The sequence below is a fragment of the Aethalodelphis obliquidens genome, unplaced genomic scaffold, assembly GCF_003676395.1.
Source record: "Aethalodelphis obliquidens isolate GAN/ISIS:26980383/991018 unplaced genomic scaffold, ASM367639v1 scaffold13, whole genome shotgun sequence".
Classification (NCBI taxonomy): domain Eukaryota; kingdom Metazoa; phylum Chordata; class Mammalia; order Artiodactyla; family Delphinidae; genus Aethalodelphis; species Aethalodelphis obliquidens.
This window is the reverse complement of record NW_020837957.1, coordinates 25326706-25348915: the sequence shown is the minus strand read 5'-3', so window position 1 is coordinate 25348915 and position 22210 is coordinate 25326706. Positions and strand designations below refer to the sequence as shown.

The 22210-nt window shown below is 37.3% G+C and overlaps 1 protein-coding gene across 1 annotated transcript; it reads left to right on the top strand.

The window, feature by feature from the left end:
* Positions 1–2845: 2845 nt before the first annotated feature.
* On the top strand, positions 2846–22202 carry LOC113624459 (guanylate-binding protein 6-like). Its single transcript, XM_027114275.1, has 8 exons — positions 2846–2971; positions 14266–14482; positions 15283–15410; positions 17662–17771; positions 17974–18170; positions 19525–19770; positions 20514–20794; positions 21523–22202. Exons 2-8 carry the CDS (start codon positions 14293–14295, stop codon positions 22102–22104), a joined length of 1734 nt encoding a protein of 577 aa, XP_026970076.1. The 5' UTR covers positions 2846–2971; positions 14266–14292; the 3' UTR covers positions 22105–22202.
* The last annotated feature ends 8 nt before the right edge of the window (positions 22203–22210 follow it).

The following is a 22210-nucleotide window of genomic DNA, read 5'->3' as shown; positions in this document are numbered from 1 at the left end:
GGTGAAGCCATCTGGTTCTTGCTTTTTGTTTGCTGGGAGGTTTTAAAAATTACAGATTCTATTCACTTGATGAGAATGTTTAAGATCTACTCCCTTACCAACTTTCAAACATACAATACAGTGTTATTAACTAGAGTCACCATGTTAACTGTAGTATATTACAGCCTCATATACTCTTTGGGCAAGCTTTGGCTTTTGATCTCTGGCCCCTAATCTCATAATGCCTTCAAAACTGATGGTACATTCCCTTGTTTGGCAAACGCTATCAGGAAAAAGCAGCTTTAATGTTCCACCCAACTCTTTGAGTTCCCACTTTCCCATGAAATTTGACCTAATGATGTCATTCATTACTAGTTTGCCAAAAAATTTTATTGCTTTTAAAAAGATACTTTTTAAAATCCAGAATTGTAAATTGTTTCCAGTACAAGACTTTGTCTGAAAACATTATTCAGATTAGGTCACTGTATTTCCCAATTCCTTGGCTTCAGTATTTCCAGTGCTTATTATCTGCTCATTCTGTCTCTTGCCTCTATTCTCAAACCCACTGTAGCAGTGCACTCATGGTACCAGTCAGCATACTTCTATGTCCTACTCCAGTGTCTTTCATCTATTCTCTCTCAGGCTTTTCTTCACAGCTGTAAGTTTAGAGGGGTTAAAGACCTCTATGGTAACTCTCAATCAATGAGTTGTTGGGAAAATCCTCACATTTCCCTTCAAAGGGACACTTCTGAAATGCATTCCATGTAGTTCTTCAGAATATCCATGTTGGGATTGATCTCCAGTTTCCCACAAGGGTAACCAGCTCAATAATTCACCTTTTTGACATTTCCATTTCCCTCTTTTACTCTCCCTTTCCCCGCTTCTCCCTTCCTCTGGCTTCTTGTCATCACTTCTCAAATAACTATGTGCATCCTAGTCTCTTTTCTGAGAGGGAAAAGCCAGGTAGAAACATTTTCTCCAAAGGAGCTTAAGACCATACTACTTCTCTCTTCATTTCAATTAACCTTTAGAGAACTTACATTATAGCCAATGTTTACATTAGGAAATATATAAAGGCAAAATTATCATTGCATGCATGTGATACATTTGTATATATGGATTTCTACTTTATTATAATTGAATTTCTATAGATTCTATATTGAATTTATATTGAATTCAGTGAAGTACTTTTCACAGGAACATTCATATGTGACTGGATAGATCATGATTTTGAGTTACCACATGATGGCAGTGTCTGCAAGCCTTTATATCTTAAGTTTGGCCTTGTGCCGCATCCTCGGGAACTGTGTTCTTTAATCTGTTCTTGGAATGGACAGTCTAGCAAATGCAGGCAGAAAAGTCTGTATAACCTTCACCAAGGCACAGCCCACTCAGGCTGAAGTCACCTTGACATGTACCCAGATGTTAGGCTTCCTCACTCATTCACAGAGGCCTGTAGACGTGGCCAGGTGTCCTACAACCAAACCAGCCTCTTAATCACTACCACTGACTGTATTCTATCACCACTTGTTTCTCTTTGGCTTGTTTAGGAGCTACTTGCAGTGATATGTTGTTGGGAGTTGGACAATTATGTAGACATGTGGATGCATGGCTCAGGCACCCAGGTAGGAGCTCACCTGGATGATGCTCAGACATATGGACAGCAAACGCACTCCTTTTCCATCTCTCTGCTCCAAAACAATAAGGATAGTTAGATACTGTTTGACCCAAATGGCCGTAGAAGCAGATACTCAGCCTGAGACTTTGGACTTAGACCAAAGTTCACTTGGCCTGTAAAACAATGATACATGAGACAGTGACAACCCCTAGCATGTAGTAGCATCACACTTACCTAAACCAAGGGTGGACAAACTATAGCCCATAGGCCAAATCCGCCCTGTTGCTTACTTTTGTAAATAAAATCTTACTGGAACATAGCCACACCCATTTGTTTACCCATTGTCTATGGATACTTTTGCTGAATAGTTGTGACAGAGATCTGTGGCCTGCAAATCCTGAAGTGTTTACTATCTGGTCTTTTATGGAAAAGTTTCCATAGACAAGGAGAATGGTGAGGAAGGTGGAGAAGAGGAGGAAGGAGGAGGACTCCTTTGTTCTCACAGCCTGACTTCCTTGGGCATCTTCCTACTGCACCTGCATTTTTCTCTTATAAACTGTTCCATTTCCTTCCTCACTAACAAACAGGCACACCCAATCACTTTCTTATCTGACTGAATAAATCCCTTTGAAACTTGTCCAACTGGCTAAACTTCTGTAGAAAAGGAGCTGTACCTGTGTTAGGAGAGGGTCATGTTTTGGGGAAGTACAAGAATGCCAAGCCAGTAGTGAGCATCCCCGGATAATACCATGAAGGGTTATTCATTTTCATCTTTACTTATCTTTATTTTCTAATTATTATAAAAGGTACTTGTTTCATTAAATATTTATATATATTAGGGAACAGGTTAAAATGTTAAGAGCTCTTCACTAAACAAAGCACTCAGGAATCCTCGCTAAGAGAAAAATACTTGAAATATACTTAGTTTATACTGCTTTGCTTACATTTGTGCCATGGATTTTCTAATTTTCTTGTTTGTCAAGGAGACGTAAGCCACCATAAGCAATCTTACACCCGGGAGAGAGGTGTATCAAGAAGAGAGGCCAGGGAAGTCTTCGATGTGGGGAGGCCCAAAGAAAGCTGGTGGAATGTGTTAGGATGTGACTGTTGGGTGACTGGATTTTTCTAACTTCCTCTCACCTTGCACCCCATCCGCATATTTGTGCTGTAGTCACTAAATCGGGCATGACTCTGCTGTCTCAAAAACAGCGTGAATTACTTTCAATTTCAGTTTTATCCCGTTACTCTACTGGAAGGGGAGACTGGCTTGCTCAGTCTGTTTTACCTTTGATAAAGGAGGGACAGAAAGGTGCAAGGAGCAAGTGAGCAAGGGGTGAGAGGCAACTGGAACTGTTCTTGGTGTGTGTGGAGCAGGTATGTCTATCTCTTTTATGTGCAGCCCCAAATTGATTTCTGATTCAAAGTGACAGTTGAGAGAGGGCAGGTTGCCTATTGTCTGGGGTGCAGAGGTCTATGGCTGGCTTCAGTTTGGAGGACGCTCAGCTTCTCTGGATCAGTAAGGTCTGCAAAGTGAGGGGCACACTCTGTCTCCCTGGATGTGCTGCTCCTCGAAAGAGTCCTCATGGGAGTTTGCCTGTCTTGCTTTATCCAGCTCCGTGGCTGGCATTAGAATTCAGAGAATAAGACAGTCTCTGCGGGGCTTCCCTGGTGGCGCAGTGGTTGAGAGTCCGCCTGCCGATGCAGGGGAAACGGGTTCGTGCCCCGGTCCGAGAAGATCCCACATGCCGCGGAGGGGCTGGGCCCGTGAGCCTGCGCGTCCAGAGCTGAGCCGCTGAGCCTGCGCGTCCAGAGCCTGTGCTCCGCAATGGGAGAGGCCACAGCAGTGAGAGGCTCGCGTACAGCAAAAAAAAAAAAAAAAGACAGTCTCTGCCAAGGAGGTTATAGGCAATTATCATCTGAAGAGATTGTTTCTTTTAATCTTTCTATCAGTCATACTTAAGAAAGCTTCGTAGCGAGAGCTCTGAAAATATCTATGTAGAGATAAATTTAGTCCCCACATAGCTGATTTTTTATTAGTTAAAAATTAAAAATCTCTTCAAAACTCTCTCTTTTTCCTTCTCTCTCTCTGGCTCCCCCTCCTCTCTCTCTTCCCTCTCTCTTCTCCCCCACGCCCTTGTGTTTGTTTTTCATAGTTACATTGGAGTCTTTTGTAGCATTTAAAAAATCTATACAGTCTGGGTTTAACAACCCCTCTGGATGATTCTTCTGTAGATCAAATTTTGAAAACCACTCCTGAGCAGGACTGAACAGTTGTACTTTGTTAATTGAAGTTAAAAATTCTGTAGCCTCTTCACAGCTAAGAAATCACAGATCTGTTTTTTTTGTTTTTTGTTTTTTTGGAGCAAAGAGAACAAAGAAGCAGTTTATTGAGGCAAAGGCAAAAGGAAACACTCAGAGGAGAGTGTGGGGCACCCCTGCAGGGTTTTTTGATTCCCCCTTTTATCTTATTTTTAGCCCTTTGAACGGGTGGGGTCTTTTTTTTTTTAACGGTTTTATTGGAGTATAATTGCTTTACAGTGGTGTGTTAGTTTCTGCTTTATAACAAAGTGAATCAGTTATACATACACATATTATCCCCATATCTCTTCCCTTTTGCCTCTGCCTCCCTCCCACCCTCCCTATCCCACCCTTCTAGCTGGTCACAAAGCACCGAGCTGATTTCCCTGTGCTATGCGACTGCTTCCCACTAGCTATCTATTTCACATTTGGTAGTGTATATATGTCCATATATACACTACCACTCTCTCACTTTGTCCCAGCTTACCCTTCCCCCTCCCTGTGTCCTCAAGTCCATTCTCTAGTAGGTCTGCGTCTTTATTCCCATCTTGCCCCTAGGTTCTTCATGACCATTTTTTTTTTTTTAAGATTCCATATATAAAGTTGTTTGCAGTTATTCCTCTCACATCTTCCTACAGCTTCCTTTAGTCTTCACTCTAAAGAGGGGACTGGACAACTGCAGAAATTATAATGTAGCTGCTAGAGGCCCATGTTTTCCTTTGTATTCTTTACTCCCCACACTGAAGAATTAGACAAAAGGAGATGGTGCAGGAGCAGTGTTTGAATTTGCTTGCTGCTTTGCTCTGATAAAAAATTTCTATTTGTAGGCCTTGTTTCTTAGTAACCTCGAGTTCACAGACTGTGTTCAAACGCACCCAATGGACCAACTTGTTCAGTGCAATTATTACGGATAAATCTCCATCTAATTCAACAAACATGTACTGAAATCCTATTTTGTGTCGCATGCTATGCTCAGATATAAGCTTATAGTATTTAATTTCATTATCAAAACATTCTCCAGGCGGGACCTATAATTTTTCTCACATTACCCCTATAATTATCTTTCTTTTTAAATTTAATTTTATTTATTTATTTTTATACAGCAGGTTCTTATTAGTTATCTATTCTATACATATTAGTGTATATATGTCAATCCCAGTCTCCCAGTTCATCCCACCACCACCACCACCCCCAATCTTTAAAATTGTCTAGGTGAGACTCCTTGTTTAAGGCCACATGAGTAGTAACTGATAGAGCTGTTTTCTCCGTTTTTTTTTTTTTTTTGATAATATTAGATGTATCTTGAATACTTGACCTATAAATATAAAACTGAATATTTGAGATATTTGAATATTATATCATGTTTATATATTCTGATAATGAAACATGCATAGATATTATAGGAAACTTTTAACATAATAGCAATCAAAAATATGCTAGGAGACCCATGGTATAATTGTGCTTTTAATACTTAATTTTTCAAATCAAACTTTGCCTTGGAAAACAATGACAAGGAAATCCCATATCCTTTTCACCTAGCTTTACCCAGTGGTGATCTCTTGCTAGATTTGCTTTCTCTCTCTAAATACATATATATCTCTCTCAATGTAATATAAAATGATATTTGCATTTTTATTCTTATTCTCATTTCTGGGACTAAGTTGCAAAAAAACCTGACCCTTCTCAGCTAAGTACTTCAGCCTGAATCCCTTAAGATACAAGACATTCTCCTGTCTCCTGCCTTCTCTTTTTGAAAGGGAGGCTGCATCCTTTTTATTGACCTCATTCCCACACAGCTGCTGCTTCTTCTACTTAACACTCTTCTATACCTGCAGGTAAAAGATGAGCATATAGGATCACACTAAAGTGTTAGCACATTTTGGTGTATGATGGTCACTTGAAAGCTACCACTGGCTATTGATAAAGGAACTTATAGGATAACCAATGTCTTTGCAGAAGATTATTCTGCCAATTAATTGGTTGCAGTAGCATGGCACAGAAAAATAGATTGTCTGCTTTTTTTTTTAAACTTTTTATTGTGAAAAAATATATTTAACATAAAATTTACCATTTTAACCATTTTACTTAGTTCAGGGGTACTAAGTACATTCACATAGTTGTGCAACTATCACCACTATCCAACTCCAGATATTTTCACCATCCCAAATGGGAACTCAGTACCCTTTAAATAAACAAAAACTCCTCATTCCCTCTCCCTGCAGCCCGTGCTAGACACTATTCTACTTATTGTCTATTCATTTGACTATTTTAGGTAGCTCATATAAGAGGAATCATATTATATTTTTCCTTTTGTGTCTGGCTTATTTCAGTTAGAATAATGTCTCCAAAGTTCATCAATGTAACATATTAGAATTTCATTCTTTTTATAGCTGAATAATATTCCATTGTATGACTTGCCACATTTTGTTTATCCATTCATCCCTTGATGGACATTTGCGCTGTTTCACCTCTTGGCTAATTTAGATACTGCTGCTGTGAACATTGGTGTACAAATATCTGTTCAAGTCCCTGCTATTAATACGTTTGTGTATATACCCTGAAGTGGAATTGCTGGATCAAATAGTAGTTCTATGTTGAATTTTTTGGTGAACCACCATAGTGTTTTCCACAGTGGTTGCATCATTTTACATTCCCACCAGCAATGCACAAGGGTTCCAATTTTTCTACATCCTGGCCAGCACTTGTTTGCCTTTTTTTTTTGGTAATAGCCACCGTAATTGGTGTGAGGTGGTATCTCATTGTGCTTTTGATTCATATTCCCCTAATGATTAGTGATGTTAGGCATCCTTTGATGTGTCTATTGGCTATTTGTGTATCTTTGGAGAAATGTCTGTTCAGGTCCTTTGCCTATTTATGAATCACATTTTTTTTGCTGTTTTTTTTTTTTAATTTGTAAATTTTTATTCTTAGGAGTTGTTCCACTTGTAGATGTGGTGTATCTGTGGGGAGGAAGGTGATCTCTGCGTCTTACTCTTCCGCCATCGTACAAGAAGTATCCCACTTTGATATCTGTTTTTAGTAATATGACTTCTCTTTTTTTCTTAGTCAGTCTAGCTCAAGGTTTGTCAATTTTGCTGATCTTTTTGAAGAACCAATGCTTGCTTTTTAAAATTTTGTCTATTGCTTTGCTGTTGTTTATTTCTGCTTAATCTTTATTATTTCCTTCATTCTGCTAGCCCTGAACCTTGTTTCTTTCTCTAGTTACTTAAGTAGTAAACTTAGGTTGTTGACTTGAGGTTTTTTCTTTTTTATTGCAATCATTTACAGTTATAACTTTCCGTCTTAGTATTGCTTTTGCTACATATTATAAGTTTTGTTATGTTGTGCTTTCATTCTCATTTGTCTCTAAACATTAACGAATATTTCTTGGAATTTCTTCTTTGACCCGTTGGTTAAGAGTGTGTTGTTTATTTTCCACATGCTTGTGAGGTTTCCAGTTTTACTCTAGCTATTAGTTTCTAGTTTTATTCCACTGTGATCAGAAAAGATACTTTGTATGATTTCAGACTTTTTAAAATTTAAGGTTTGTTTTGTGGCCCAAAATATTGTCTATCCTTGGAAGTATTCCATGCACACCTGGGAAAATGTGTATTCTCCTGTTGTTGAATAGGAGTGTGCCATATATGTCTGTTAGGTCCAACTAATCTGTAGTGTTGTTCAAGTCCTCTATTTTGTTATTGATCTTCTGTCTGGTTTTTCTACCCATTATTGAAAGTAGGGTTTTAAAGTCTCCTGTTATTCTTGAGTGCTCTGTTGCTCAATTCTGTCAATGCTTGCTTCATATATTTTGGAGCTCTGATGTTTGAGGCGTATATATTTAGAATTGTTTTATATTCCAGTGACTTGACTCTTTTACCTATTCATAATGTCCTTCTCTGTCTCTTTTAATAATGTTTGAAGTACATTCATTCTCTCTTGCCTCATGTAGGTATAACCACCCCAGCTCTCTTTTCACTGCGATTTGCATAGAATATCTTCTTCCATTCTTTCACTTTTAACCTGTGTGTGTCCTTAGATCTAAAGTGAGTTAGACAACATGTAGTTGGAGCACTTTTAAAAAAACATCCATTCTGCCAATCTATGCCTTTTCATTGGAGAGTTAATCCATTTACATTTGTTAGGGGGAGTTTTATCTATCTGCATTTAAAGTAAGTACTGATATGGAAGAACTTATTTTTGCCATTTTCGTATTTATTTTCTATATGTCTTATTGATTTTTATTTCTAATTTTCTTCATTTCTGCCTTCTTTTATGTTTAGTTGATTTTTTTGTAGTGACATATTTTGATTCCCTTTGTATTTCCTTTTGTGTATATTCTATAGATATTTTCTTTGTGATGGCTGAGGTGATTACAGTAACACTCTTATAATATCTATTTTGAAAAGGTGCCAACTTAAGTTCAAATGCATACAAAAACTCTACTTTTTCATTGCTCTTCCTTCCTCCACTTTATGTTATTAATGACAAAATTACATCTTTATATATTGTCTATCCATTAACATAGATTTATAATTTTTATGTATTTGTTTCTTATATACTGTAGAAAAAGTGTAATTAAACCCCCAATTACAATAATACAGGTTTTTATATTTACTGATAAATTCCCTTTCCCAGAGATCTTTCTATATTCATATGGTTTTCTGGTTACTGTCTAGTGTCCTTTATTTCAACCCTTTAGCATTTCTACCAGGACAGGTCTAGTAGTAATGGATATCTCAGCTTTTCTTTACCTGGAAATGTCTTAAGCTCTACCTCATTTTTGAGAGCAGTTTTTACGGAAAGAGTTCTTTTTTCTTAAAAAAATTTTTTTAAAAAAAATTGAAGTATAGTTAATTTACAATATTGTGTTAGTTTCAGGCATACAGCATAATGATTCAGTATTTTTGTAGATTATATTTTATTAAAGGTTATTATAAGATAATGGGTGTGATTCCCTGTGCTATACAGTATATCCTTGTTGCTTATCTATTTTATACATAGTACTTTTTATCTGTTAGTCCTATACCCCTAATTTGTTCCTCCCCTCTTTTCTCTCCCCTTTGGTAACCACAAGTTTGTTTTCTACATCTGTGACTTTGTTTCTGTATTTGTTTCTGAATATACATTCATTTGTATTATTTTTTAGTTTCCACACATAACTGATATTATTTGTCTTTCTCTGTTTCACTTATTTCACTAAACACAATATTCTCTAGGTCCATCCATGTTGCTGCAAATGGCAGTATTTCATTCTTTTTACTGCCAAATAATATTCCATTGTCTATATACTACAACTTCTTAATCCAGTCATCTGTTGATGGGCACTTGGGTTGCTTCCATGCCTTAACTATTGTAAACAGTGCTGCTATAAACATTGGAGTGTATGTATCTTTTTTGAATTAGAGTTTTCATTTTTTCTGGATATATACCCAGGCATGGGATTGCTGGATCATATGGTAGTTCTATTTTTTGTTTCTTAAGGAATCTCTATGCTGTTTTCCTTAATGGCTGCATCAAATTACACTCCTACCAACAGTGTATGAGTGTTCCCTTTTCTCCACATGCTCTCCAATATTTGTCATTTGTGATCTTTTTGATGATAGCCATTCTGACTGGTGTAAGGTGATAGCTCATTGTGGTTTTGATTTGCAGTTCTCTAGTAATTAGTGATGTTGGGCATTTCTTCATGTCCCTATTAGCCATCTGTATATCTTCTTTGGAAAAACGTCTACTCAAGTCTTCTGTGCACTTTTTGATTGAATTGTTTGCTTTTTGAGGTTGAGTTTTATGAGTTGTTTGTATATTTTGGTTATTAACCCCTTGTTGGTCACATCATTTGCAAATATTTTCTCCCATTCTGTAGGTTGTCTTTTCGTTTTGTTGATGGTTTCCTTTGCTATGCAAAAGCTTTTAAATTTAATTATGTCTTATTTGTTTATTTTTGCTTTGATTTCTTTTGCCTTAGGAGACTGATCTAAGTAAATATTGCTACAATTGATGTCAGAATGTTCCACCTATGTTCTCTTCTAGGAGTTTCAAGGTTTCACGTCTTACATTTAGGTCTTTAAACCATTCTGAATTTATTTAAGTATGTGGTGTGAGGGAATGTTTTAATTTCATTATTTTACATGTGGCTTTCCAGTTTTTGCCGCACCACTTGTTGAAAAGACTGTCTTTTCTGCATTGTATATTCTTTCCTCCTTTGTCACAGATTAATTGACCATATGAGTGTGGGCTTATTTCTGGGGTCTCTATGCTGTTCCATTGAGCTACATGTTGTTTTTTGGTGCCAGTACCATGTCATTTTGATTACTGTAGCTTTATCATGTAGTCTGATGGCTGAGAGGGTTATACCTTCAACTCTACTCTTTTTTCTCAGGATTGCTTTGGCAATTCAGGATCTTTCATGGTTCCATATAAATTTTCAGATTGTTTGCTCTAGTTCTGTGAAAAATGCTTTGATAGAGATTGCATTAAATTTGTAGATTGCTTTGGTAGTATGGCCATTTTAATAACATTAATTCTTCCAATCCAAGAGCACTGGATGTCTTTCCATTTCTTTGAATCATCTTCATTTCCTACATCAATATTTTATAGTTTTCGGAGTATAGTCTTCAACTCCTTTGTTAAGTTTATTCCTAGATATTTTATATTATTTTTGATGTGATTTTAAATGAGATATCTTTATTTTCTCATACTAATATTTCTTTATTAGTGTATAGAAATGCAAGAGATTTCTGTATATTAATCTTGTATCCTGAAACCTTGCTGAATTCATTTATTAGTTCTAATAGTTTTTGGGTGGAGACTCTAGGGTTCTCTATACAGAGAGTATCATGTCATCTGCAAATAGTAACAATTTTACCTCTTCCTTTCCAATTTGGATACATTTTATTTCTTTTTCTTGTCTGAATGCTGTGGCTAGGACTTCCAATACTATGTTGAAGAGAAGTGATGAGAGTAGGCATCCTTGTCTTGTTCCTGAATTTAGTGGAAGGCTCTCAAGTTTTCACTGTTAAGTATTATATTGGCTATGGGTTTCTCATAAATGGACTTTATTATGTTGAGATATGCTTCCTCTATACCCACTTTGACAAGAGTTTTTATCATGAATGGATATTGAATTTTGTCAAATGCTTTTTCTGCATCTAGTGAATTGATCATGTGATTTTTGTCTTTCCTTTTGTTAATGTGGTGTAACACATTGATTTGCCTGTATTGAACCATACTTGTGACACTGGAATGAATCCAACTTGATCATGGTGTATGATTCTTTTTATGTATTGTTGATTTCAGTTTGTTAATATTTTGTTGAGGATTTTTGCATATATATTCATCAAAGATATTGGCCTGTAATTTTCTTTATTTGTGGTGCCTTTGTCTGGTTTTGGTATCAGGGAAATGGTGGCCTCATAGAATGAATTTGGGAGTGTTCCCTCTTCAATTTTTGGAATTGTTAGAGAAGGATAGTTATAAGTTCTTCTTTATATGTTTGGTAGCATTCCCCAGTGATGCCATCCAGTCCTGGATTTTTGTTTTATGGTAGATTTTTTGTTTGTTTGCTTGTTTTTACAGATTCTATTTCACTTCTAGTGATCGGTCTGTTCAAATTGTCTGTTTTTTCTTGATTCAGACTTGGCAGTCTCTATGTCTCTAGAAGTTTGTCAGTTTCTTCCAGGTTGTTCAATTTGTTGGCATATAACTATTCATAGTATCCATTTATGTTATTTTGTATTTCTTAGGTTGCAGTTGTTATTTCTCCTCTTTCATTTCTTTTTTGTTTATTTCGGTCCTCTCTTTTTTTCTTGGTGAGCCTGGCTAGAGGTTTGTCAATTTTGTTTATCCTTTCAAAAAGCCAGCTCTTGGTTTTGTTGATCTGTTCTATTGTTTTTTGATCTCTATTTTATTTATTTCCTCTCTGATCTTTATTATTTCCTTCCCTCTGCTGACTTTGGGCTTTGTTTGTTCTTCTCTTTCGAATTCTTTTGGGTGGTGGGTTGTGATGAGTTGCTTCTTTCTTGTTGATTTCAAGATTCTCTCTTTGTCTTTTGACAGTTTTATTATAATACGTTTCAGCATGGGTCTCTAATTATTTATCCTATTTGAGTTGTTGAACTTCTTGCATTTGTAGATTCATGTTTTTTCATCACATTGGGAATTTTTAGTGATTATTTCCTCAAAGAATCTCTCTGCCCTGCCTCTCCACTTATGCTTCAGTGACTTCCGTAATGCATGTATCTGTCTACTTGACAATATCCCATAAATCTCTTAGGCTATATTACTTTAAAAAATTCTTTCTTCCTTCTGCTCCTGAGACTTTATAACTTCAGATATCTTAGCTTTAAGTTTGCTGATTCTTTCTTTTGACTGCATAAGTCTAATCCCATCTAGAAAATTTCTAAATTCAGTTATTGTATTTTCCAGTTTCAGAATTTCTACTGGGTTCCTTTTTATTATTTTTATCACTTTGTTGATTTTAAAATTTTGTTCACATATTGTTTTTCTTTTCTTTCTTTTTTTTTTAGAAATGTGTGGATGGGATGGAGTTACAGCTTATTTATTTATTTAATGTTTGGCTGTCTCAGGTTTTAGTTGCAGCATGTGGGATCTTTCGTTGTGGCATGCAGGCTTCTCTCTAGTTGTAGTGCACGGGCTCCATAGCACATGGGCTCAGTAGTTGCACCATGCAGGCTCTCTAGTTGTGGTGTGCAGGCTCCAGAACGCGTGGGCTCTGTAGTTGAGGCATGCGGGCTCTTTAGTTGTGCCGCACGGGCTCAGTAGTTGAGGCACATGGGCTTAGTTGCCCTGCAGCATGTGAGATCTTAGTTCCCCAACCAGGGATCGAACCTGTGTCCCCTACATTGGAAGGCAAATTCTTCACCACTGGGCCATTAGGGAAGTCCCCACATATTGTTTTTCTGGTATTCTTTAGTTCTTTGTGTTTTCATTTAGCTTTCTGAGCATATTTAAGAAAGTTATTTCAAAGTCTTTGCCTAGAACACTTAGTGCATGTATTTCTTCAGGGGTGTTTCATACTACTTTATTTTCTTCCTTTGAAAGGGCCACATTTTCTTTGTATGCCTTGAATGGGCATACATTTCTTTGTATGCCTTGTGATTTTTGTTTTGTTGTTGCTTTTGTTGAAAATTGGGCATTTATAAAAGCAGCTAACTTTCCCATTCTTTGCATACTGGCTTTGTGCCAAGGAATTCTTTCACTAAACTGGCCCTTGGTTTTGAGGCTTGGGATTAAGCTAAAGAGAAACCATAAAGTCTTTTTAGGCTTTTCTGAGCATGCATCTTCCCTGAACCTGTGTGTGCCTTTTCAGTTTTCCCCTGTATATGCTGCTTTTAAATATCTTAATTTCCCAAAGTTTCTCTCCTTGGGTCTTTTGATCATCTATTGTTTGTCTCCACCCTGAAAAGGAAAAATTCAATTTCTCCTCTCAACTTTCTATTCTCCATACTTCACTTCTGGTCACCACATATCTGGGCATTTTTTTCACACTAAGCATTTCTGACACTAATTTCCAAGAGTTAGTCCATACCCCACAGGTTAAGGGCTCAGTCCCACAAGACTGCCCCCCAGTTCAAATGCCAATTGCAAGTCTAGGTTGTCACCTGGACTTCTAACTGGCTATACATTGGAGGTTCCCACCATCTCCTCTTCAGTTTCAATAATTTGCTAGGATGGTTTACAGAAATCAGGAAAAACAGTTTACTTACTAGATTACTGGTTTATTAAAAAAGGATACAACCCAGGAACAGCAAGATAGAAGAAATGCATAGAGAAAGGTAAGAAAGGGTTGTGGAGCTTCCATGTCCCCTCTAGACATGCCATCCTTTGACCACCTCCATGGTCATCAAGTCAGAATCCCTCTGAACCCTTTTAATTAGGGTTTTTCAGTTTTTTAAATGAAGTCTTCATTAAATAGGGATGGTTGATTAAACAATTAGTCATTGATGATTACACAACTTTCAGCTGTTCTCTGATCCCCAGAGGTTGGGGGATGAAGCTGAATGTTCCATGTCTCTAATAGCATGGTTGGTTCTTTTAAGTATGCGTTTAGGTGGGTATGTACTTTATGTATCATAGGGCTTGGTATATTCTAGGCCTTCAGTGTGTAGTAACAATAACTTGAATTTTATTATTATTATTGAGGTAAAACTATAGAGAGTGATAATAGCCTGTGTTTCACTACAAACCTCATCAGAGATTTGAGGGAATGATGGAGGGAAGCCTCTGTAGTCTGCTAATTCTAAGTTAGCTTTCGTCTCATGGAAAGTACAGAATTCTTACCAAGTCCAACGTTGACAAGTGCTTGTATGACTCTGAGTTAGGGAATGACTTTATAATCTTATTTCTACTAGGAATCACTTCTAGGTTAGCAGGTTGCCATGGCATCTGGACCCAACATGATGGACCCCATTTGTCTGGTGGAAAATGACAATGACCTGCTGTCAGTGAACCAGGAAGCTCTACAGATTCTTGAGAAGATTTCACAGCCATTGGTGGTGGTGGCCATTGTAGGACTGTATCGTACAGGCAAATCCTACTTGATGAACCGTCTTAAAGGACAGAACAGTGGTGAGTGTTATACTTGGTCAGGATCCATTTGTTTGACTCTAGCTGATATCTCAGCCTCTTAATTTTCTTCCCTGGTCATGTGAAGGGAGAACCAAATTCCTCTCAATAAGCCACCGTTTCACTTCTAATTCTCACCACTAAATCACTACCTTATTGTGATCTGTTATCATATTTTTTGTTTTATTCCTATAAAGCAATATTTCTCCTATGTATGCAAAAAATCCTACCTTCTTCTACCTGCTTAAGTACTGGGCTCTTGCAATTGTGTCTTCTCTCTCTCTCAAAACACATTTTGCTTTTCTATGGGATATTCTCATCAACATATAAAGATGTTTCATTATGTATTATCTTAAAAACCCTTCCTGGACTTCATATCCTATTGTGGCTAATACCTCTTACCCTTTTCAAAAATTATTTTGTCTGGCAAAAAGTATAATCTCAATTTCTTTTTTCCACTTTTTTACCTGCCCATATTTTACTGCAATCCACTTCTCTCTGTCTCTGAACCTCATCATTCCTTCAAAATACTCTTCTTATGGTTACCTGAGACCTCTGTTTTGTCTGATTCATGGATAACTCTTTGTCTCCTTGTTGATCCCTTGCTTGGCGTCATTCTCACAATTAATATCCCCTCCTCCTTGAAATAGGTGACAGACAAAGTAGGACGTTCTTGAGGAAATAGAGAAAGCACCATGTTGTATGCTGGGGTACTTAAACTCCAGTAAGTCTGACTTTGTAGCCCCTGGGCTGCTTAGATTATCTGCTGTAACTGAATGTTGCTTTCTCCCCTCCCCTTGCAGGTTTCCCTCTGGGCTCTACAGTGCAGTCTAAAACAAAGGGCATCTGGATGTGGTGTGTGCCTCACCCTTCCAAGTCAGACCATACCCTGGTCCTTCTGGACACAGAGGGCCTGGGCGATGTGGAAAAGGTAAGGCAGAAAATCACAGATAAATCCTTTTTATTCTGGATTTTCTCCTTATTGCTTGATGATCATAGACGTTTAACTGCTGTTGTCTATTTGTAAAGTCTAGAAATCACCTATAGTAAAGGAGGCAGACTATGGTTTGTTTGAATCTCACTTCTAGGTAAGGTATCATGGTATGTTAGATAAAATCTTTTATTTCTTGGCACTGTGTGGATGACTTGATTACATTTAATAAATAATTGTTGAACAACTGAATTCTAGACCTTTGGACTTAGTACTGTAGATATCACTGACCAAAATAAAGGTCCTGTCCTCAAAGAGGCTTTAGTCCAGTTGACAAGGCCGCACATATGCAGTCGGGTTTAATAAAGTATGATTGGTAAAGAAGCAGGTTGGAGAGAGGAAGAAGTGCTGCGTTGCAATCTCCAACTTCTGTCAATTCCATGTGAGCTCTAGATTGAAAGGTCCTTTTGAGTTATCCTGAGCTGGGACAAGGGTGCTGATAAATTATTGGAAGCCTGCTCTGGAAGCCTTTCTAATTAAGAGGCCTGACACCTGAAGACTGTCTTTCACCAGCACTCCCAACAGCTGGGGGACTAAGTCCTTCAGTCTTGAAACGTGATCCAGGCAGCACCTCACAGTTTCCATAATTGACAGTTAAGTGTAAGGATGCCTTGGAAAGAAAGTGGAGAAACATCAACCTGGGAGTGAGGAAAGTTTTCTGATTCACCTTCTTAGCTACCAGATGAAGAATGTATTTGAGGGTTAGAGTTAAGAGATGGGTTTATATTTTCTATGATGAAGTTCATCAACTACTCACAGAGCATTGTAGAATGCTGTAAGATACCTCTGAATGTGCTGTTTCTATAAAGGCATGTGTTTGTCCTACAAGAAACATTTTAAGATGGATTTTTGGTATTTTAGCTTTCTACTAATGGATGAAATAAATTATTTTCTTTCCACTTACTTTGAGACTTATTTGGAAATAGTATCTAAATTTCTATAGCTTTCTATTTCTTCCCAAAGGAGAATTAGAAATTCTGTATTTATTTAAAATCATATATCAAGCAATGATATAGTCTTGTTGTTGAAATAATTTATTGTTTGTCATAAATACCACTTCTTCTTATCCTAATTGATTATTTTTAAAAATTGCATTTTGGGGAAATAAAGTGATGAATAGATTATTTCCCCCCCAAACTCCAATATAGACTGTTCTTGACATGAATCACAGTTTTTGCATTTGTTCTAGGGAATAGCTTCACAACCGTTATAGTAGAAATGATCTCTGGATTTATGCTATTACTTAGACAGTGCTATGATTTATACAAACAAATTAGCCTGGCCTTTAAGGTCCTTCATCAGGCTGCACTAGAGCTCAAATGTACTTCTCCACTCAACCTCTGCTCCAGTCAAATGAAATGACTCTATTTTCATTACAAGACCCTTGTATTCTCCCATGTCTAATTTTGCTTCTGTGAGTGTTTCTATCTATGGGACCACCTTCATTTCTTCAATTCCACATTCAACCAATCCTTTAATACTCAGTTCAAAACTTTGAGGAGGCTTTCATATCATAGATTCTTTCTCCAGCTTTCATAGCTCTATTCTTCCTTGACAAATTTTAATTTAATATTATAGCTATAAGTTCAACTGCTTATATACACTACTAAGATGTAAGCTTTTTATAGGTATTGTCATCTTTGTTACATTTATTGTTATGGATGTTTGTCACTGCTTTTAAATAGGCATCTTGAAAGGAATAATTGTCATTTTTAACATGGCTTTTTGAAATCTAAGAAACAGTAGGGAGCATTCAGTAACTACTTGCAGATATTTACTGACTGGATATAATTTAAATACCCAGTTATGCCAACTGTGGTATATTTTATATGGGCTATGATTAATAAATATTTGTAGAATAAATAAGTGCTAACAGTCATCATTGAATACATAATTACACACCAAGTACTGTACTCGATTTTATGTATATGTTATTTTACTTCATCCAATTGAGGGGAAAAAAGCACTATGAAGATAAGAAGGATTTTATATATGAAAAAATTGGAAACATAAAAATGTCTTTGTAATTGTCAAAGCTGTTATCTGTATTTATGTTTCTCTTCAAACAATTTCTTTGCATGGTGAGTATGTCAGCTGAAATAATAAATGAAAATATGATAGAATAAGTGTATGAATGAATTTCTAATTTAGGAGTAAACTCCTAAGTCTTGTGTTCAAATGTGCTTTCTAGGGTGACCCTAAGAATGACTCGTGGATCTTTGCCCTGACTGTGCTTCTATGTAGCAGCTTTGTCTACAACAGCATGAACACCATCAACCACCAGGCCTTGGAACAACTGCAGTATCCTTCCAGGAACTGAACCACCAAGTTTCATTGAGTTTTTGGGAATGGAGATAGAGTCAGTTTCTCCTTCCCTGTTATTTAGCTGCCTTTAGTGGAGTGGAGGGGACTCACGGCAAAAGAGAGTGATTATAATACTTTTTAATTAGGGAAATGTGGGAATTGTGTGTAGGGGTTTTCTTTTCCTTGACCAAGTTCCTAGTTATGTGACAGAGCTCACAGAACTCATCAGGGCCAAGTCCTCTTCAAGATCTGGTGTACTAGAAGATTCCACAGAGTTTGTGAGTTTCTTTCCAGACTTTATCTGGACTGTACGGGATTTCACCCTGGAACTGATGTTAAACGGTCACCCTATCACAGAAGATGAGTACCTGGAGAATGCCTTGAAGCTGATTCCAGGTATCAGAGCATGGTCTGGACAGTGGATGGTCCAATAGAGGGTGGGATCTACTACACACCGTCCACCATCTCTGGGGCTGCATTTGTATTTGAGACTCGATCAAAGTCTGTAGAAACTGTGGCTGGAAAGCGGATTGCAAAGCTCTAGGGACTAGAGTCTAAGTTCTCTTAAGAAAAGTAAAGTGTAAGGTAAAGTGAAATTATTCAAAACCAATTTGTTTTTCATACCATTTTTAACTTAGCATCCAGATTACAATGGGTGCTAATTCTTCTAAAGACCAGACACTTGAGTTCCCTATTTTGGCTTCTGCTTTTTTTGTTGAGGAAAAAAACTGACAAGATACTTGTTAGACATGAAATTAAAATGAAAAGTCAATCTAATGAAAAAAAAAGTGCATTTCACATAGCTAGGTATTATTTTTCTCAAAGAGGGAACTTTCTAATCCTGTATAGTATATCATCTACAAAATGACTTCATGTTCTAAGTAATCCTGAAGAAGTGTGTGTCTTTTCAATCTATGCCTTTTCAATATTTGCAATAATTTTTAGAACATTCATTTTACATTCCATATCACAGCTTTCTCCTAATTCCCATATATTTACCCATGCTTTAATTACAAATTAATAAATTATTTTAATGGGTTACATTTACCGTGGGTATATCTGACGAAATCTTGAAAGATATAACAATTCTGATTTATTCCTTTTTGTTTTCATTTTTCTATTTATGCTTTCTTTAAATATTTATTGAGAAATTGGCTAGGGGGGAGAAGACAACTGTCAGATCAAACATAATCCTTTATGTCAAAGAGGTTATTGATTAGTGGTGACATCTTAAAATTACATTTTAGGTACATTTACCCTTCAGTGTTTTTTACTAAAAATTAGCTAACTCTGTACCAATTATTTTTTAGCATCAAAATCATTTCACCTAAATAATCTGGTGTCATTCCTAATATTCCTGATATTGTTCAGTATCCCTTTTTTGTGGCTCTTCTTTTTAGTCCCACAGCTCAATTCCTACATGAGATTAAGTAGAGCAAAAAGTTACACTTGACCTTTCATTCTTTTAGCCATTAGTTCAGTAAACATCTAATAGACAACTACTCTACCATGTGCAGGTCTGGGGATACCAGCCATAGGTTTCTTTTACTGGATCAGAAGTCTCCCCAAATTCCTCTCCAGAATTACATCATTGGTATAAGTTTGATATGCATAGAAGTACTGAATGTCTATGTTAAAGGAGTTATAAACATAGAAGACAGCAAAGATACACAAATCCCTGTCATAAAAACCATTAGCTCCCTTGTCCCAAGACTCTTCCCAGTCTAATCTCTGTTTTTCTGTCCCTCAGGCAAGAATCCCAAAGCCCAAACATCAAATCTACCCAGAGAGTGTATCAGGCATTTCTTTCCAACACGGAAATGTTTTGTCTTTGACCGGCCAACAAATGACAAAGAACTTCTAGCTGATATTGAGAATGTGTCTGAAGACCAACTGGATCCTAAATTCCTGGAACAAACAAACAATTTCTGTTCTTACATCTTCACCAATGCAAAAACCAAGACCCTCAGAGAGGGAATCACAGTCACTGGGAACCGTGAGACTCTTTTTCCCATTTCCGTGGGACCACTGAATATTTTATATATGTGTTTTTCAGTAGTTTTGTGTGATTCCGTATAGAATTTAGGTTTTACAGACATTCATACTCCATGAAGAAATGTGTATATTTTATACTTATCTTACTTTCGGAGATTTAAAAATCTCTCCCCGAAATTGCAAGTTTTGTCACTGAAATCTGTGGCTTCCACTGATCTGAAAAATTCCTACACTAAGAAAAAAATTCACTATCTGGGTATAAAAACAAAATTCCATTTTCTCAGGGGAAGTCTTGTATAGTAAGTGTTCTTCACAAGGAGAATACAAAATATATTTTGGGAGTTTACAGTGGTCCAAAAATAAATATTAGCTCATAAATCACTGAAAAATCCATTCAAAGCCCCAGAATTGGGAATAAATATAATCTGATATAATCTGATATACCCTGTCTCATCTAATACCTCTGTAATCTATCTTGCTTTCAATATTTCAGGTATCCCCTAGTATTTTACATACAGGTAAATTTTTAATTTTTTCAGCCCTGTGGGCTGGAAAACCATAAAAATGAAGAGTCAGTAGGGAAATGAAGGTAGGGATAGTAGAAGGGGGAAGTGGTGTGTGTGTGTGTGTGTGTGTGTGTGTGTGTGTGTGTGTGTGTGAGACCTTAGAAATATAGCCTCAGAATCCTGGTGCCTATTGACTGATAACTTAATATTTATCCCTTAAATGTCCTGGCTTATTCAGGTCTGAGGACTCTGGTTGTGACCTATGTGGATACCATCAATACTGGAGCTGTACCTTGTTTGGAGAACGCAGTGACAACTCTGGCCCAGCTGGAGAACTCAGCGGCCGTGCAGAAGGCAGCCGACCACTACAGTGAGCAGATGGCCCAGCAACTGAGGCTCCCCACGGACACGCTCCAGGAGCTTCTGGAGGTGCACGCAGCCTGTGAGAGGGAAGCCATTGCAATCTTCATGGAGTGCTCCTTCAAGGATGAAAATCAGGAATTCCAGAAGAATCTTGTGGTAATTTCTCTTAGTATTTACTATTTGTCCCCTTCTCTTGAAGAAGGGGAGAATATGACAGAATGAAGAGGCATCTGTCAAAAGCCTAGCAGAGCCTTTATTGAACCCATGGCTCATCCCTCTCTCAAGGATAAAGTAGTCTGTGTTCCCATCAGGGATATAGGGCTTCAAAGGACTACATTTCCTTCTTTTTTCTGCCAAGCCTCAGGCAGTTTATCTGGAAATGTCTCTCAACTCTGATGTAAAATCAGTATAGATATCTTCATAAAGTAAATACTTCTGTGGATTCCAAGGCTGTCCAGAGCATCCAAAAGTCATTCTGAAGCTGGTTTCTTTTCCTGTGAACACATTCCCATGACCAGCACCCAAAATTTCTCTTATCAGCCCTTCATTCCAGGCCATTTTCAACTTAGGTTGCTCCTTGTATCATTGAATATAGAATCACTGAATGTTGCAGCTGCAAGGAACCACAGAGATTAGATAATGTGCCTCCAACATTTCAGATGAAGAGCCTGAAGGGAGGCTTAGAATCTTTCCTGTGGTCTTACAGAGAGTTTTCAAGATTGTGAGTAGATCAGATCTTGTGATTGCTGTTTTATTCCCTGTACTCCAACAGAATGCTTTTCTCCTGAGGACCACAGTCACACCAGTCCTTCTACCAGATTCCTTGGAAACGTATCTCCTCTGTTCCTTGCTTCTGGTGACATCTCTCTACATTTCCCTCGCAGGAAATCATAAAGGATAAGAAGGAGGGTTTCTTGCTGCAGAATGAACAGGCATCTGTCAAATACTGCCAGGCTAAACTTCAGGAGCTTTCCAAGGCCCTAATGGAAAATATTTCAGCAGGCACTTTTTCTGTTCCTGGAGGTCATGAACTCTACAGGAAAGCAAAGGGAATGGTTGAAAGCGAGTATTGCCAAGTGCCCAGGAAAGGAGTGAAGGTGAGGAATAAGGGGAGCATGGGAGTCTACAGAATAGAGTCAAGGGGGGTTCCTGAAAATCTGAGAGCACAGCACCAGGTGTCGGTAATGAGAGAGCATGGACATATCATGACAGTTTTAGCTCTTGAGGTCCATACAATGTTCTTTATTCCTGAGGAGAAATGTCCATTCCCCCAAAATGACTATGGATTTCTAAAGTTCACGAGACAGAACAGAAATTGTTCATTTCTTCATCCAACAACATGCTTTTTGATGTGCCAAGTGCAGATGATCTACAAATCAGAGTCTTTGTACTCAAGGCTGATCACAAGAGAGGAAGTCCAATACACAGACAATTGCATACAAAGTTATAACTCTTGTGAACCTTGAAAATGGGCTACAAAGGTGATAGTAACAAATGTAATAATAAAAAAGTAATAATGATAGTAAGAATGCAGCTGACATATTTTGAACTGTTATTGCCTATAGCCATAAT

Excerpts from the sequence above, each read along its gene's own strand:
- LOC113624459 (XM_027114275.1), top strand. The coding sequence starts at position 14,293 with ATGGCATCTGGACCCAACATGATGGACCCCATTTGTCTGGTGGAAAAT. Across the intron at positions 14,483-15,282 it reads TCTTAAAGGACAGAACAGTG|GTTTCCCTCTGGGCTCTACA; the intron begins GTGAGTGTTATA and ends CTCCCCTTGCAG. Across the intron at positions 19,771-20,513 it reads AATCACAGTCACTGGGAACC|GTCTGAGGACTCTGGTTGTG; the intron begins GTGAGACTCTTT and ends TGGCTTATTCAG.